General features: G+C 38.2%; 1 protein-coding gene and 1 long non-coding RNA gene across 2 annotated transcripts; both read left to right on the top strand.

Annotated features, from left to right (window-relative positions):
• Nucleotides 1-173: 173 nt before the first annotated feature.
• LOC116677246 (uncharacterized) lies at nucleotides 174-2,503 on the top strand. The gene is made up of 2 exons (XR_004328949.1): nucleotides 174-496; nucleotides 2,404-2,503. It is a non-coding gene; the product is annotated as an uncharacterized LOC116677246 (long non-coding RNA).
• Nucleotides 2,504-9,694: 7,191 nt separating this feature from the next.
• Nucleotides 9,695-17,744, top strand: LOC116677245 (up-regulator of cell proliferation-like; the record flags this gene model as incomplete). The annotated part of the gene is given in 10 exon segments (XM_032507850.1): nucleotides 9,695-9,719; nucleotides 9,876-9,936; nucleotides 10,655-10,707; nucleotides 14,136-16,353; nucleotides 16,355-16,393; nucleotides 16,395-16,451; nucleotides 16,453-16,487; nucleotides 16,490-17,527; nucleotides 17,530-17,550; nucleotides 17,553-17,744. Coding segments are annotated over 10 exon segments (3,739 nt in total), but the record flags the coding sequence as incomplete, so codon positions are not given.
• Between the last annotated feature and the right edge of the window lie 4 nt (nucleotides 17,745-17,748).

The following is a 17,748-nucleotide window of genomic DNA, read 5'->3' as shown; positions in this document are numbered from 1 at the left end:
TCCTGAAAGAATTCACGCTGAGCTATATTTCACTCAAGAGAGACTAGTTGCAGATATGCGACAGTTATACACAGCAAAAATGTCCATTTATTAGGATAACAGCTGATTTGATTTAGGAGTGCACCGATTAAAAGTTATGTCTTCCTGAAAGAATTTACGCTGAGCTACATTAGATGAGATTGTTTTACTTTTATCATTATAACATTATAACTTACTACTACTTACATTTTTATAGTTTTACTCTCAACATTTGTAGCTAAAACATTATTATGTAGAACAGATTGAACACGTGAGAAAATAAAAAAGCTTAAAAACAGCTGATCTGACATGCACTTATGGTTTTATATTATTCGTTTTTCATTTAGTTTTATTATGAATAGAGTGATGACTAGTGATAAAGATGCTGATGTTGATGATGAACTACAAAAGCCATGTGAAACACATGTTATCTTTAATGCTTGGTATTATTTTACTTCTAATATGTAAATGTTAACATGTGTATCTTTAATGTGTATTGATAAGATTATGATTTTAAAATATGTTAAACCAACGTACATGTTGATGTGCGTGCACAGAAATGGCCTTAATACAATGACCATGTGATGAGATGTTTCACTTACTATTATTAATGTTACTACTTTTTATTATTTCTTCCATTATTTACATTTTTCCAGTTTCTTTCCTCAATATTCTTGGTAAATGTAATCAGTAAAGTAACTGATGTGTGCTAGAGCAGTGATTCCCAAAGTGGGGGGGGTCGCGAGCCAGAGAGGGGGGGTCGCGAGTTGATTTCCAGAAATAAAATAAAAATTTAAAAACGATTAGAAATAGCATGTTAGCCATGATTTTAACACAAGATAAAACTAGTGGCTAAATTTAAAATAAAACCAAGCAACTAAATAAAAAGGGAACAGCTGTTTTGATTTTCTTTCTTTCCGAGTAGCGTCTCCAACATTAACACTACAACTGCCGGGATTCCAAAAGTACTGGACCGCAAGATTCTAAACTCTATAATCTGTCATGATAAATACCTAATTGCAATATTAATGCAGGTATTGTGTTAGGATGTCTTTAGAAAAACGAAATAACACCAAAATGTACAATTTAACGTGTTTAATTATACACTTGAGTTGCCCAGGTGCTTCAATAACTCATATCATGGCGTAGTAGTAAAACGTAATTATTTCATTCACATCTGAAAAATATGGTATGTAAACATGCAAATAACACCTAAAAGTATTTTCTTTGAACATTTATAACCTAACCTAACCTGTCACTGCCTCCGTGTTGGTGTCTGCTGCTGTGCGCATTGCTCCTCGGACCGCGTCCCCCCCCCACCCCGGGGTTCGGACCGCGCACCCGCTCCCTTTCCTCCTCTAAACTCGTGTCTCAGCTCCTCTGCCAGTTGCTGCCTGAACTTCCTCCAGACACTGTCCCTGCTGGTGCCCTCCTTGGAGAGGAGGTGGTGATTCCAGCCAGTTTGAGGATGTATAAAGTTGTATAAACACGTAGGCAGCCCCCGGCCATCTAGCTCCGTGTCCCGCTCCTTCCACAGAGCGAGCGCCCGGCGCTGCCTTCTGATTCAGAACGGAGTCCATCCACGCCGTACTCATGGTGGTAGCAGCGTTACCGACCCTGGCGTTACCTTCGCCTCATCGCTGATGCCCACAGTTGTTACTCCAGACCGATTAAAACCAACACCACGAAATACCGAATACTGTATGGCCGAAATAGGTAAAATGGATTTTTCTTTTTTTTGGCCTAGTGTGTAATGTATATAAAAACTATTTTAAATTAAAATATAGAGCTTTTTAACTTGCTGTGCTCCTAACATACTGCACATCCACCTCATTAGGTGAGATTAAGTTCAAATTAAAGTAATGAGTAAATTACTGTAGAATAATGTCATGGCTGTTGTGTTATTTTGTGTTGTCAATATGCTCATGTTTGGATACGCCTGTAGTGCGTGCGCGGTTGCGCGCAATGTTTATAGTGGGGGGGGTCGCGAGTCACTTGCACCGTTACTTTGGGGGTCGCGGGCTGAAAGTTTTGGGAACCCCTGTGCTAGAGTACAAAAACAGCATTAGTATAATATATACATGTTGATGATTCATGTGCAGTTACTGTGGCATTATTTCACATGTTAATGATTAACTTGTTAACTTATGATGTGTTGAACAAGTCACTAAGAAGTTAAAAAGCTGGAAATACTTTGTTATCTCTAACTTTAACATGCTCTTATTGTTTATGATTATTCATTTTTGTTTTGTTTTTACTTTTTGGGCTAAAGATGACGTTGATGATGTTGAACTATAAAAGCCACGTAAAATAAATGTTCTTTAATATTTCATTCTTTCGTATTTTTATCATTTTACTTCTATATTTTAGGTATAAGCAAAGCAGTTTTATCTTTGATGTGTATATTATAAGTCAGTGAATAAGAAATATATGTGTTGGCGTATTTGTGGCTCATGATCTTTAGTGCGTAACTTTTAGATATTAATGAACATCCGTTACATCACAAATGAGTTGCTACAAAGCTAATTAAATGTAAATGTGCTGTATTTATAAAGCACTTTTCTAGTCTTAACAACTACTCAAAGCGCTGTTACATAGTACAGGAACCATTCACACACTGTGGCTGAGGCTGCCGTACAAGGTGCCACCTGCTCACCAGATACACACACACACACACACACACACACACACACACACACACACACACACACACACACACACACACACACACACACACACACACACACACACACACACACACACACATTTACACTCCGATGGGGCAGCATTGGGGGAAACTCGGGGTTCAGTGTCTTGCCCATGACACTTCGACATGGGACTGCAGGGCCAGAACCTTCAACCTTCCAATTGCCAGGCAACCGCTCTACCACTGAGACAAAGCCGCCCAAATTTATATTATTTATTTATTAATTAATTAAGACCATCAGCTCCACACAACTCTCTCTGGATTTCTCAGACTATGTTCAGAAGATTGTGGCGTCCGGTGACTTTCGCATTCCGAAAAAACTGGAGTTAAGACAAAGACCTCTTCTGAAAGTCCATCATGTTTTTTGAATCCTCTGTGTCCTCCTTGGCTATAAGTAACTGTGTGGAGGACGGGTGTGGGGGGTGGAGGACGGGTGTGGGGGGTGAAACACACTCATAGAAAGCTTGTTTTTAATGTGGACACGCTGACAGTGTTGTTGTCATTTTAAAGACTTCCTCATGGGGGAGACAAAAACTACACACTCTAGCTTTAACCCGCATGTTGTCCTCATGTTGTCCTATATCAATGTTCTTTTTAATTCCCCAAAATAACATGATTGATTCCAACGCTCTTTGCCAAGTACAAATCTCTACTTTCATTAATTTTGGGTCTTATTCTATTTTATAGCATTGTAAAACAAATGGAAGTGTTGTTGAAATAGTGTTGAGTAAAAGTTGACATATTCCAGTCTGTGATTATCATCAACATCCATTCCTTTAATTTTAGTCTCAATAATTCCTAATTTCTGCTTTTCTAACTCAAACATTAGGTTTAATTTCCTATAAATTAGGTTTATTGAACATAATTTCCCAAAATAACTGTAAAACTGAAGTTAACAATGTTAAAAACGTCAAAAGTGACAAACATTGAAAAAAGGCGCCAAGTGTTGAAAAAAGGGACAAAAACAAGGAAGAAAATCGATGAAAACGTCAATAAAAGTGTTGATTTTCAATCATAACAACAATTTTCAATCATAACAACACGAGTGTTAAATATGGTCTTAACAAGCCAACAGTGGGGAATACTGTTAAACATGTTATGCTTAGGTTTAAGACAAATTAATCAAGCTACAAGGAAGATATGGAACACATGTGATATATTTTAGCAATTTCTGTACCGTTTGTTGACTACAAATGTTTATTTTTTTCATTTTACAAGTTTTTAAAGAGGAAAATAATATAATGAGCGAATCGATAATGATGATGATTAATGTAAAAAGATCAATTGAAAAAAAGTTTTAAAATAAAAACCAAAAATGCTTAAAGTCACCTTTATCAAATTAAAATACAAGTAGTGGGTATTAAGTTTACAAAGTTCTAAAAAATATTTTGCTTAGGTTTTAGTTTTTCAAGCTGTAACCATCAATCACTCTTGTCAGAACGTCCTTAATTTCCATTGTGCATTGCATTCTGGGAGAATAGTGTTCATCAACATCAGTTTTACATTATTACAACATCACTGTCTCAAAATATGGTTAGGTTTTTATTGTTTCCAACTAGGAGCAAATTAGAAAACATGATTGTATGAGTAGTATGTATATATGTAAGAATACTGCAACTCTCTCAAATATTCAAGTATAAAACTCTCAAATATAACTATACAACTTTCCATTGTCTTGCACACATCATCCAAAATGAAAAATGTCTCTTTTCTTCCCAGAAACAATGTCTACAGTTACTCTGGACGATCAAAATAACTCAAAAAGTGAATGCAAGAAAGAAGTAGTGATACAATTTTGTTAAGTCCAGCCACCTGCCACTCGAGGGTAAAATAAATCAGAGACTACATATCACAATAATAATACTCCTCACTGGCCGACTTGCTCACTTGTTTCAAGCAAATGCAAATTTTAATTCTCATAAACTGACAAAACTGAGTTGATAAGAACCTGTATATAGGCTGTAATAAACATGGTATGGGAAATACTCTCACTTACCTTTCTGGAAAACTGCCACCAGGGGGCGCTCAAAGCACAGAGCCAAGTCCACAATGAAGAGGTTAGATGCCACAAAAATCTTTCCTGACAAAGGGCACTGAAGGCAAGAATAATAAAGCACAATTACTCCACATTACTCCTTGAATTTGCATAACACAATAAAACTTTTAGACTAGTTTAACAATACTATAACAATTCCCGTTATGATTTTGCCAGATCAAATCTTATTTCACATTGTTCTGGTACAAATCTTTTCTCCTATTACAGACACACATTACTCCATCTATTCAACAAGCCCAGCTAGTCACCATTGTTAAGCCAAGCACTTTTATTTAACCAGGAATTCCGTTAACATGACAATCTTTTTCCTGTTGGAGACCTGGCCAAGTCTGTAAGGGTTAAACCTGAGCAGCCTTGATGAAATAGCGTCTTTCTTGACTGAAGAGCAACATGTGTCTCACTGTCCTATGAGGATCTTTCTTTAGTATTAACTTGGAAGTTCCCTCAGCATCTGACTAGCTTAACTGTGGCTAAGAAGTTAAAAACGTGGCTGCATGCTAAGGCCGCCTGCACACTGGCTGCGTGGCGTGAGCGTGTCAGCTGTGTGGCGTGTCCGTTTTCACTTTGGCTTCCATGTTAACAGGTTAGAGCGTGCACACTGCCTGCCTGACACGCACGTCTCAGGCCCAAAACGTGTGCATGCTAGAAATAGGACCGATGCCTATTTTTATCCCGACACGCATGCACGTTGGAAGCTTTTCCAGGGAAAATAGAATAAGAAAAGATGTTTATGTCATTTTGACACAATTACGTTTACTAAATGACAATTTGATGTTTGAAAGTCTCTAGGTTTTGACATAAATGCAATTAAATGTAAATGTAAAATTAATAATTATCTGTTGCACCTATCAATACAAAACAAAAATATTCTGTTGCCTTTTTTGCCTGGATTCAGAACGCTGTTGCTCGGGTCCTCACTAAGACCAGGAGACTGGATCACATCACTCCAGTTCTGAAGTCTTTACACTGGCTTTCTGTGCCTCAAAGAATTGAACTATAAAAGCCATGTAAAGTACTTTTGCCAGTTTATAAATCAGTGAACGGTTTAGGGCCAAAATACATTTCTGATCTACTACACCATGCTATACCAAAAAAGCTGCCTTGCCTTGCCTAACTAGTCTAAAACAAGACACCTGCTTAGGCTTTCAGCTAAAATTGCAATCAGCAGAGTTTGATATTCACCAGACTGAGATCTATTCTGTCTGAGTGTGAGGTTAACAGTTCTGACAGCAGTCTGTTAGCATCTGAACAAAGTGCTGTAGATCCACAGTGCTGTGCAGGTTGTGTTTAAAGCCATGGGCTGAGTGTGTAGAGTTTTGAAAACTGTGTTTCAGCAATGAAAAACGAACTAGAGTTTTGGTCCACATGTTAGTGTTAGAGGATTGCACGTGACTCCAGCTGTGTCCACTGTAGTTTAGCAATGGAAAAAGACTGTAAGGGCGTGGAGACACATGTCATGTGATCATGTGTTTATGGTAAGAGAGGCTGGCGCTGATCCTCATCATGTTAATACCCGGTGCTACAACTCTGGAATTTAGAGAAGCTGCTGTTTGTTTCCCGCGTTACGAGGGTGTTGAAGGGGACATTGCACTTACTGAAACACATATGTGCACACACTAATTTAAACAGGATTTTATATTTGATAAGGTTATTGTTGGCCAAAGAGCTCAATGCTATGCAGCTTCAGGTGACACAAGTAAAAAAACAAAATGAAAGCTACACATTATTACCTGTGAGAGCCATTTGGTTTTATGTTTATTATTTGTTGATGTTAAACACCCCGCCATCAGGGGTAGCAATGGCGCTGTTAATTTGGCTGAGAAAGAGGTGATATAATCAATGTCTAACATGGCACAGGTGGTTGCAGGAGAAGGGAGAAAAATGTTATGAGAATAGAAAGTGGAATTAATGTGTTTCATTTGGTATTTACACATATTAATGTACTCTATTTATGGGAAACTGCCTGAGTTTAAAATAAATGTTTTCTGGTGATGTTTGGATCACATAGTGAACGCATCTTAAATAGTTCAATTAGTTAAAAAGCACATCCACCAATTTGATAACACAGTCATGTGAGTAATGTGTCATTGTTCGTAGAAAAGACTGCAATCATTCGTGTGATCAGTGCTAATCAAAACTGTACGGTTGGAAAAGCTGGAGGAATTGTTTTGGGTTGTTACCCAGCCAGACTGATTTACTGAGTAAGATAAAGTACAGAAACCTGTAATTCTGGTGTATCAAATGCTTTCGGTTTAGTTCAAATTTAGCTTTCATTGAAAATTTATTGTAATAACTTACCTATAGCTATCAAATGCTTCACACTAAAATTGTAAGTGTATCTATTCAACGACAGACTAAGGATACTTTATGTGCAGTTTTTTAATTACCTGAACTGATTGAAACTGTTCTGCAATGAATTACAAATAATACAATGTTTTTGTTTCTGTGAAAGTAAAGAGATATTTATTTATTTATTCATCAGGGTTTGAAAGTAAAGGGGAGTTAAAGGAAAAGTCTGACCATCTATCTACACTGAACACAGAAGGACAACGACGTGCAGATACATTCCCATTTAAAACTATAACTAACGATCCTGGAAAACAAAACACCAAGATTTTAAATAGTTCAATTATCTACTAAGCAACCGTAGTGGACTTTTTTGATAAGCGAAGGGTCCATACATTACCCATTTGACCACAAATACCAACCAAAGAAACACTTCAAATAGCCTGGTGAAATGATCACGGACTGTTAACACCACATTACATTGTGGTGACATGGAATGTGTGAAAATTCCTTGTGGCCACCACGGGATTTTCATGTCATGGACTTCTTCCGTGGGCCCATGATGAAATATTCGGTGATTCCATGAAACCACAAATTTTGAGTTAAGGGGCCGTGTTCATTTCACAGAATCCTGTGAGATCAGGTTGTCAAATAAATAAAACGCTTACAAATTAAAAAGCACATTAACCAATTTGATAACACAGTCATGTGAGTAATGTGTCATTATTCATAGAAGAGACTGCAATCATTTGTGTAATCAGTGCTTATCAAAAATGTACTGTTGGAATAGCTGGAGGAATTGTTTTGGTTTGTTACCCAGCCAGACTGATTTACTGAGTAAGATAACGTACAGAAACCTGTAATTCTGGTGTATCGAATGCTTTCGGTTTAGTTCAAATTTAGCTTTCATCGAAAATATATTGGAATACTTTACCTATAGCTATCAAATGCTTCACACTAAAATTGCATGCAAGTAAAATGTGCTGTATTTTTATAGCGCTTTTAACAACTACTCAAAGCGCTTTTACATAGTACAGGAACCATTAACCGTTCACACACATTCACACACTGTGGCCGAGGTTGCTGTACAATGTGCCACCTGCTCATCCCACTCACACACATTTACACTCCGATGGGGCAGAATCGGGGGTAACTCGGGGTTCAGTGTCTTGCCTAAGGACACTTTGACATGGGACTGCAGGGCCAGGGATTGAACCACCAACCTTCCAAGGCTATTTATTTATTTATTTATACTATATATACAAGGATACTTTATGTGCAGTTTTTAAATTACCTGGATTGATTGATTGCAACTGTTCTGCAACAAATTACAAATAAAACAATGTTTTTGTTTCTGTGAAACTAAAGAGATATTTATTTATTTTTTCATCAGGGTTTGAAAGTAAAGGGGAGTTAAAGGAAAAGTCTGACCATCTATCTACACTGAACACAGAAGGACAACAACATGCAGATACATTCCCATTAAAACTATAACTAACCATCATGGAAAACAAAAACTAAAAAAAACATAATCCGCAAATTGGTCTAGTCGAAACAAGAGAAAAAAAAGGTTTCTAGGAACTGCAAAAATGGAAAACAAAAACAATCTAAATATGTGTTTTATACAATTAAATGCAGTATTTTTATGTCACGGTAACTCACAGAATAAGCCCAATCTATCTGACAGAGAAGGTTTTTATCAGATTTAAGGAAGTGAAGAAATGAACGCATGGTTTCTGAGAAATAGACGCTGACACTAAACCACAGCATCAACATTTCTGCATTACAGAATCTGACGTTGGTTTTGCTGTTTACTCTGGAGGGTGTTGGTACTGACACAGAACACAGAAACACACGCCTGCACACACTGATTTAAACAGATTTGAAGTTTGCAGTTATGTAAATTAATGGCGGAGAAAGCTGCAGCTTCAGAAAATTAAGAAAACATATGTGGCATAAACATACATACTGAAAACATATCGTACAGTGCATTCTATAGTATTTTTTATACTTTCTCAGTTCCAGTAAAACAAAATTAGTCTTTAGCTTTTGTACTGTGATATATTTCCAAGTGAAACATATATTTGAGCGGTGTACAGTTACAAGACAACAGGGATTTAAATCCTATCCTATCCTATTATATTGAAGCAAATAAAGTCATGTGAGTAACTGCAATCATTTGTGTAATCAGTGCTAATCAAAACTGTACGGTTGGAAAAGCTTGAGGAATTGTTTTAGGTACAAAGTACAGAAACCTGTCATTCTGGTGTATTTAATGCTTTCGCTTTCTATGTGCAGTATTATATAAAACCACAGCTGATCCAGAAAGCCCCAGAGTCTCCTGCCGTCTGATGTCAGGTACGTTTCAGTGAAACTTTATAACCTGGAAACATGGTCTGCATTTTTTAAATTCAGTAAATTGCAATTACTTGAAGATGTTTGATATTGAAATTGCATGGTACTGTATCCAATCAACGACAGAATAAGATTACTTTATGTGGAATGTTTTCATTGATCTGATTTAATTGACAATATTTGGTTTTGTAAAAGTAAAGAAATAATATTTATTTTTCCCTCTAGGATTGAAAGCACAGGGCAGACAAAGAAAAGGTCAAGCCACGTCTACAATGACCACAGGACAAGAGATTGCAGGTACATACCTACTTAAAATACCTACAAAAAATGCAATTCTTTAAACGGATGTTTTTCACTTTAAAAAGAGGACATAAAAAATGATCTAGGCCAATATAATCTAATGAGCTTTGTTATGTGAGATGCTTTCTGAAACATAAACTGGTATATGTGCAGTGAGAATGTGTCACCTCACATACTTCAGACCAGACTTACAGTTATCTAGAGATAGCTGCAGGTAAAATGATGAGAACATCAGATATAAGTATACTAAATTACACTGATTGTGTTATTATTTTTGCAGTCTATACAGTCTCCTGTAAGATGTCAAAAATGCATTCATAAACCTAATTAAAAAAAATCTAACATCTATTTTAATCTAAATCTGTGTTTTGTGACGCCTACACTGCAAGTGTGGCAGGCATGTTCCCTGATTGTCCCATCGCCAGGAAATATCCCTTATGTTTGCACTTATATTGCAATGTAAAATAATACATTCAACACTTACAGTACACTTAACAGTACCCAGAGAAGAGAGAGGGGAGGGTGGGGCACGGAAAAAAAGGGAACAAACCGTTGTGCAGGGAAGGAAGGCATTTACAGGCGTATGACAGGAGGAGGAGTGTTTGAGGCATGAATTTCTCAAAATGATACTTAAAGAGCAACATTTTTTACACGGAAATTATGCTCATATATGTAAAAAATTAATCACTTGATGTTATGTACAGTTACACCCATGTCAATTTTTAATGCTGGAACTATTTATTCTTCTGAATTTGATTTAAATATACTGCCATCACCTACCTAGAGTTGGTCAAGTGCTTTACCCTGTAAATGCATGTAACTGTATCTAATCAATGACTACAATGGATATTCTGTTAAAATAACAATGGTTCTGTAAAATTAAAGAGATATTTATTGTTGCCTCTAGGCTTCAAAGCACAAGAAAGTTGAAGAAAAAGTCAGAACATGTCTACCATGAAGGATGCTGAAAGACAAGAACCTGCAGGTACAGTCCCACTTATGTACAGTATATATATTATATATATATTATTTATTAATTTGATCTTTATTTGTATGTATACAGACAAAGGCACTTTTTGAAGCCATGATTTAGTTTTTTGTTAAGTCTAAAACAATAGAATAGAGTAAAAGAAAAAACTCTGGCACAGCATTAAAGGGTATTTACCATTTTTTCAACCTGTTTCAACCTATTTTCCCATATTTTTGTGTCCAAGTGACTGATGGGAACAACAATCTTTGACATTAGTCCAGTATTAAGAGAGGCCGCTGCAGTCAGCAGCGGCAAAACAAGCTACAATGTAATTTAATAGGGCAATTGTGCAGTTTGTATTTACAGTGGGTACGGAAAGTATTCAGACCCCTTTAAATTTTTCACTCTTTGTTTCATTGCAGCCTTTTTCCAAAAATCAAAAAAGTTCATTTTATTTCTCAGTAATGTACACTCAGCAACCCATCTTGACAGAAAAAAACAGAAATTTAGAAATTTTTGCATATTTATTAAAAAACAAAAACTGAAATATCACATGGTCATAAGTATTCAGACCCTTTGTTCAGTATTTAGTAGAAGCACCCTTTTGATCTAATACAGCCATGAGTCGTTTTGGGAAAGATGCAACAAGTTTTTCACATCTGGATTTGGGTATCCTCTGCCATTCCTCCTTGCAGATCCTCTCCAGTTCTGTCAGGTTGGATGGTAAACGTTGGTGGACAGTCATTTTCAGGTCTCTCCAGAGATGCTCAATTGGGTTTAAGTCAGGCTCTGGCTGGGCCATTCAAGAACAGCCACGGAGTTGTTGTGAAGCCACTCCTTCGTTATTTTAGCGGTGTGCTTAGGGTCATTGTCTTGTTGGAAGGTAAACCTTCGGCCCAGTCTGAGGTCCAGAGCACTCTGGAAAAGGTTTTCGTCCAGGATATCCCTGTACTTGGCCGCATTCATCTTTCCCTCGATTGCAACCAGTCGTCCTGTCCCTGCAGCTGAAAAACACCCCCACAGCATGATGCTGCCACCACCATGCTTCACTGTTGAGACTGTATTGGACAGGTGATGAGCAGTGCCTGGTTTTCTCCACACATACCGCTTAGAATTAAGGCCAAAAAGTTCTATCTTGGTCTCATCAGACCAGAGGGTTTTATTTATCACCATCTTGGAGTCCTTCAGGTGTTTTTTAGCAAACTCCATGCAGGCTTTCATGTGTCTTGCACTGAGGAGAGGCTTCCGTCGGGCCACTCTGCCATAAAGCCCCGACTGGTGGATTGCTGCAGTGATGGTTGACTTACTACAACTTTCTCCCATCTCCCGACTGCATCTCTGGAGCTCAGCCACAGTGACCATTGGGTTCTTCTTTGCCTCTCTCACCAAGGCTCTTCTCCCCCGATAGCTCAGTTTGGCCGGACGGCCAGCTCTAGGAAGGGTTCTGGTCGTCCCAAACGTCTTCCATTTGAGGATTATGGAGGCCACTGTGCTCTTAGGAACCTTAAGTGCAGCAGAAATTTTTTTGTAACCTTGACCAGATCTGTGCTTTGCCACAATTCTGTCTCTGAGCTCTTCAGGCAGTTCCTTTGACCTCATGATTGTCATTTGCTCTGACATGCACTGTGAGCTGTAAGGTCTTATATAGACAGGTGTGTGGCTTTCCTAATCAAGTCCAATCAGTATAATCAAACACAGCTGGACTCCAATGAAGGTGTAGAACCATCTCAAGGATGATCAGAAGAAATAGACAGCACCTGAGTTACATATGAGGGTCACGGCAAAGGGTCTGAATACTTATGACCATGTGATATTTCAGTTTTTCTTTTTTAATAAATTTGCAAAAATTTCTACATTTCTGTTTTTTTCTGTCCAAGATGGGTTGCTGAGTGTACATTACTGAGAAATAAAATGAACTTTTTTGATTTTTGGAAAATGGCTGCAATGAAACAAAGAGTGAAAAATTTAAAGGGGTCTGAATACTTTCCGTACCCACTGTACGTTCACAGAAGTGCTAGTTTTGATGTTAACAGGCTCAGATTAATATTCTAGGTGTCAGACAACATTATGGAAAGAATTTCTTAGGATGTCGACCTTTCTGTTAAAGAGTAAACATTACCACACTCCACGTCAATTAACAGTAATTGTAGCATTGAAAAATACACTTCATTCAAAGTTGACAGAAACAAAATAAAACTTTGAAAAGCTGTTTTGGATCATCTTTCCACTTTTACAACCATCACAACTCTAGCTTTGGTTGAAATAAACACATAGTTTACGATTTATATTTGAAAATATTTTGGCTCTATACAAGCTTAAAGTATTGCTTTTTTAAATGGAGTCTGGTTAGCATTAAAATCTGAAAACAAATAGACCAAAAAATGTATAAACTAAGTAGCCTACTAAATTTAGTAGGCTATTAGTTTGTAGCCTGTCATAATGTAAACAAGTCTCCCAAAAGAAACTGGTATCTCTCTACCCCTCTACCTGCTCTCTCTCTCTGTGTGTGTGTGTGTGTGTGTGTGTGTGTGTGTGTGTGTGTGTGTGGTGTGTGTGGTGTGTGTGTGTGTGTGTGTGTGTGTGTGTGTTGTGTGTGTGTGTGTGTGACGACTGGCCAGCTTGTGAGTTTAACTCCGAAAGACAGGTAACCACAGGTTCCCGTTGATCTCACGATGGACATGTGTTGTCATATTTAACCAAACGATCCGTCAACGTCAAAATAAAAACCTCTTATTTACGAGAGCGGCTGAGAGACCTTCAGCTTACAGCGGGGTCTACTAGCATGACTGCTGAGCTACAAGCTAGTGGCCCAGGCAGGCGCTAGCTGGCTGTCGCGTCGCTTTATGGAGCTTCAAAACTCCGAAAACTCAATTCGGCAATAATGCCTATATACAAAATCTAAACAGTTCATTTCTGGCCTAGAACCTTTTCACAAGAGAATTTAGGGTTGAATAAGATGACGAAAATTGTTAAAATTGTCCCGTTGTTGGTCTGTCTGTACTGGAAACCCGACTCTCGTTGACCTAGGTTCCTATGCGGAAAAAGGAACAGCGAAAAGACTCTGGCCTGAAGTAAGAGCTGAAAGAGTTACAGGAACTGTGGCCAGAGGAACATAATAATCCCCAAATTGATCCAGTCGGAACACAAGATAAAAAGAGTTCTAGGAACATTATGTTCCAGAAACTGCAAAACTCCCTCTGGTCGGAAAGTGGATTTTGACACAAAAACATAGTGAAATAGGGCCCAGGTTGACAAAACGGTAATTACCCATTAAAGGTGCACTGTGTTGTTGTTGTTGTCAGAATTCAGACTTCCAGCCACATATTTAACACTATTCCACTTATCCACAGTTGGTGACTGTTACGTTCTCTAACGCTGCTTGTTAGTCTTTGTACTGCCTGTTGTACTTCTCCTCAGAGTGAACTTCTCTTTCTCCTTGACAGTTCTCCTCAACTTTCTCTCCAAAGTTGGACTGAAGGGATTTTATCCTAACAAACTCACTCTTCGGTCTCTCTTGGAGATCAACAAAAACAGCGTAAATGAAGAAGCTGTCTCATCTGTGGAGGACATACCATGGGGTTTTCTCAGGAAACTATTTAAACTCAATTCTGAATGCAGAAGCTGTACACAATTATCAGACAATGATGATGATGATGATGATGATGATGATGATGATGATGATGATGATGATGACCTTTACACTGCAGATGACCCTGCAAAGGATAATAAGGTCAACCCTCTCGACCTCATAGTAGCTCTCTTCATTTGTGCTGACAGCTTCTTGCAACAGGAACTGGCCCTCAAGATGTCCATGTGCCAGTTTTCTGTCCCACTGCTGTTGCCCCATGCCAATAACAATCAGAGTACCCTGATGCTTTGGGCTCTGAGAGACATCGTCAAAGAGTGGCGTCCACATGATTTGTCTGAATCAAAAGGGTTTGTTGAAGACAACATTATCCAAGCAGATATTCCATTCTACTCATTTGTGAGGCTGAAAAACTGCAGTTTATCCAAGTCCCAGTGGTTGAATCATGTTCTCAGCATTGGTCAGTCCAACAACAATATGTTCATACACAGAGATAATGAAGGTGGAGCAGTTAAAAGAAACATTGCCAATGGTTTAGTAGAGGTTTGCTGGTACCTTCCCGGTGGTAATGAAAATCTTAATATATTTTCAGAGCCAGTTGCATTTGCTAATTTGCGAGGAGACATTTCTGAGTCACCAGCACAGTTCAATTTTCTTTTTCATGTGTCCACTGCTGTCTTTGTATTCCTGGACAAAATTGAAGAAGAGGAGCACGAGATTCTGACTTCTCTTCAAGATGCAAAATCCAAACTGTTCTTCGTTGTTAACCGCAAGGAGGTGAATAGTACAGAAGATATGTCTGTCAAGAAAACACTAAAAGAATTAGACCTACCAAAGGCCAGTGTGAAAATCAAGGATCCAAGGATAAATGTAAGAGAGTTTTCAAAAAAACTTTGTGCAGCCATCAAGAAATCCCTCAAAGATGTAAAAACCACAAAAAGCATTGCAAATATGCTTGACAAAGCTGTTGAACTTGGTCTGTCTGTGGATGAACACGAACAAAGTGAGGACCAAAGGAAGGTAGCTGAGGACATTGTGAAAGGAATCGGAGAGCAACCTATACCAGACTACAAGAAACAACAACTCCCTTTGCAAGGAGATAACTGGAAAAGGTTATCAAAGTTAGAGAAGGAGGAATGTAGGATGAAAGACACTGGTGACTCAGGCCTCGAAGAGTATAAAACTCAGCTACAGGCAGAACAACTAAAAATCAGAGAGGGCCAAAGCAAACAAACATTGTCAAAAGGAATTAAGAGTTTTATTGAAATCTTATCCACAAGTGACAAAGAAAAAAGAGATTATTTCCTTAAGTGGATGAAGTTGAAGTTAAATTCACATTCTCGGGACAAACTGACTGATCTGCGTAACAAATTTAAAGAGCAGTGTAAGACGAAAGATGCAAAACTCATTGCAGGGTTGGATCAGGCTTTGCTGGATAGCTCTTTAGGAATAGAGCATTACATGAGAGAGATGGGGCTGATCTATGAGTTTTCGTTTCAATCACCAAACACTGCTGATGAAATATCTCGTCTCCCTGGTTTGGCAGCTGAAATGCTGTTTGATGGATATCCTTTAGAGCTCTTAGACGGAGATGCGTCTAACATCCCAGAGAGATGGGTAACAGATGTGCTAATGGAGCTTCACAAGAAGGTCGGAAAGAAGAGCAGACTGTTGGTACTGACAGTGTTGGGTGTTCAAAGTAGTGGGAAGTCAACACTCCTCAACACCATGTTTGGTGTGCAGTTTCCTGTCAGCAGTGGCAGATGCACAAGAGGAGCTTATATGCTCTTCCTCAGAGTAAGTGAGGATATACAAAGGGACTTGAACTGTGACTTTATACTTCTCATTGACACAGAAGGTCTTCAGTCTCCTCATTTGGCACAACTAGAGGACAGTTATGAACATGACAACCAGCTGGCAACCTATGTGATTGGCTTAAGTGATCTCACCATTATCAATGTCTCAATGGAGAACTCAACAGAAATGAAAGATGTTCTGCATATTGCAACTCATGCTTTCTTGAGAATGAAGAAAATTGGTAAAAAGCCAGTTTGTCATTTTGTGCACCAGAATGTGTGGAGTCTCAGCTCATGCAAAGACCAAGGCAGATAGAAAACATTTATGACCAGCTTGATGAAATGACTCAAATTGCAGCCGAAATGGAAAGCAGCCCACTATAAAGCTTTCACAGATGTGCTGGACTATGACATAGAAAAAACAACTGGAACATCCCGGGACTCTGGCATGGGACCCCACCGATGGCAGCAATAAACACAGGTTACAGTGAAGCTGTAGCAGATTTAAAGAAACATCTTTTGAAGACAGGGAAAGGTGACAAACACTACGCAGTGTCACAAATCCCAGAGTTTCTAGAATGGATGAAAGATCTCTGGAAAGCAGTAAAATATGAGAACTTCATCTTCAGTTTCAGAAACACTCTTGCAGCTCAGGCATACGACAATGTCTACAAAGAGTTACAACAATGGGAATGGGAGTTTAGAAAAAAGAGTTTCTTCTGGCAGACAGAAGCAGAGTTGGAAATGTTAAATTATGACAAATCTGATCTCAGTCATTTGAATGAATTAGTCCAATCAAAAAAAATCCAGGTGGCAGACAAAATAGCAATCCAAGACAAAATAATGAAACAGAAACTGCAGGAATACTACAAAAGGAAAGACAGACATGTGAATCTGATAGAGAAATACAAAACTGAATTTGTCAACAGTATTAGTAGACTTGCAAATGAAATCCAACGATCAGTAGACAATATACTGGATTGTGCACTTGAGCCAAGAACAAGTTTAGAAGAGTCTCATTACATTCAAAGAAAACACAGAGAAATGATTGAAGAGCAAGTTATGAAACTCTTGAGTGACTGCAAACAACAAACACTCACTGACAAAGAATTGACAGATGAGTTTGACAAGATGTGGGCTGAAGCCACTGTAAATGTGTCCGGCCTGAAAGAACAAAACATAGAAGCAAACATCTTAAAACAGTTGAGAAATCAACTCTTGAATCATAATGTCAATGAGGAATTACAGAACATTGGAGACCTAAAAGACATTGTGAAGGATCCATTTAAGGCAAAAAAGAAACACTTGAAACCAAACCTGACCCCGATGAAAAGTAATGAAACAGAAAGAGAGTTGCAGAGCTTTGCAGACTGTGTTATTGAGTCTTGCACACGGTTTGTCCATGACACTGCAAAAACAGAAAGAGACTACAATGATTCTTTTACAAGAGAGCTTCTGAAAAGGTTGATGAATCTCTACACAATGGAGCAAGCAATGCAAGCCCCAGTTTGGGTTTGACCTGAAACTTTACAGTGTGGGCATTGCCTCCAGAGAGTTTCTTCACATGCACAGAAGATTCTTGTCAGATATAGATCCAAAACGTCAGCTGGAGAAGTACAAGCCTCAGTACTTGTCAGATTTTCTTGATCTATACAAACAGAGAGATGATTGCCA

Source organism: Etheostoma spectabile, unplaced genomic scaffold (assembly GCF_008692095.1).
Source record: "Etheostoma spectabile isolate EspeVRDwgs_2016 unplaced genomic scaffold, UIUC_Espe_1.0 scaffold00004633, whole genome shotgun sequence".
Lineage (NCBI taxonomy): Eukaryota > Metazoa > Chordata > Actinopteri > Perciformes > Percidae > Etheostoma > Etheostoma spectabile.
Note: the sequence above shows the minus strand (reverse complement) of the source record. Positions and strands in the feature narration are given on the sequence as shown.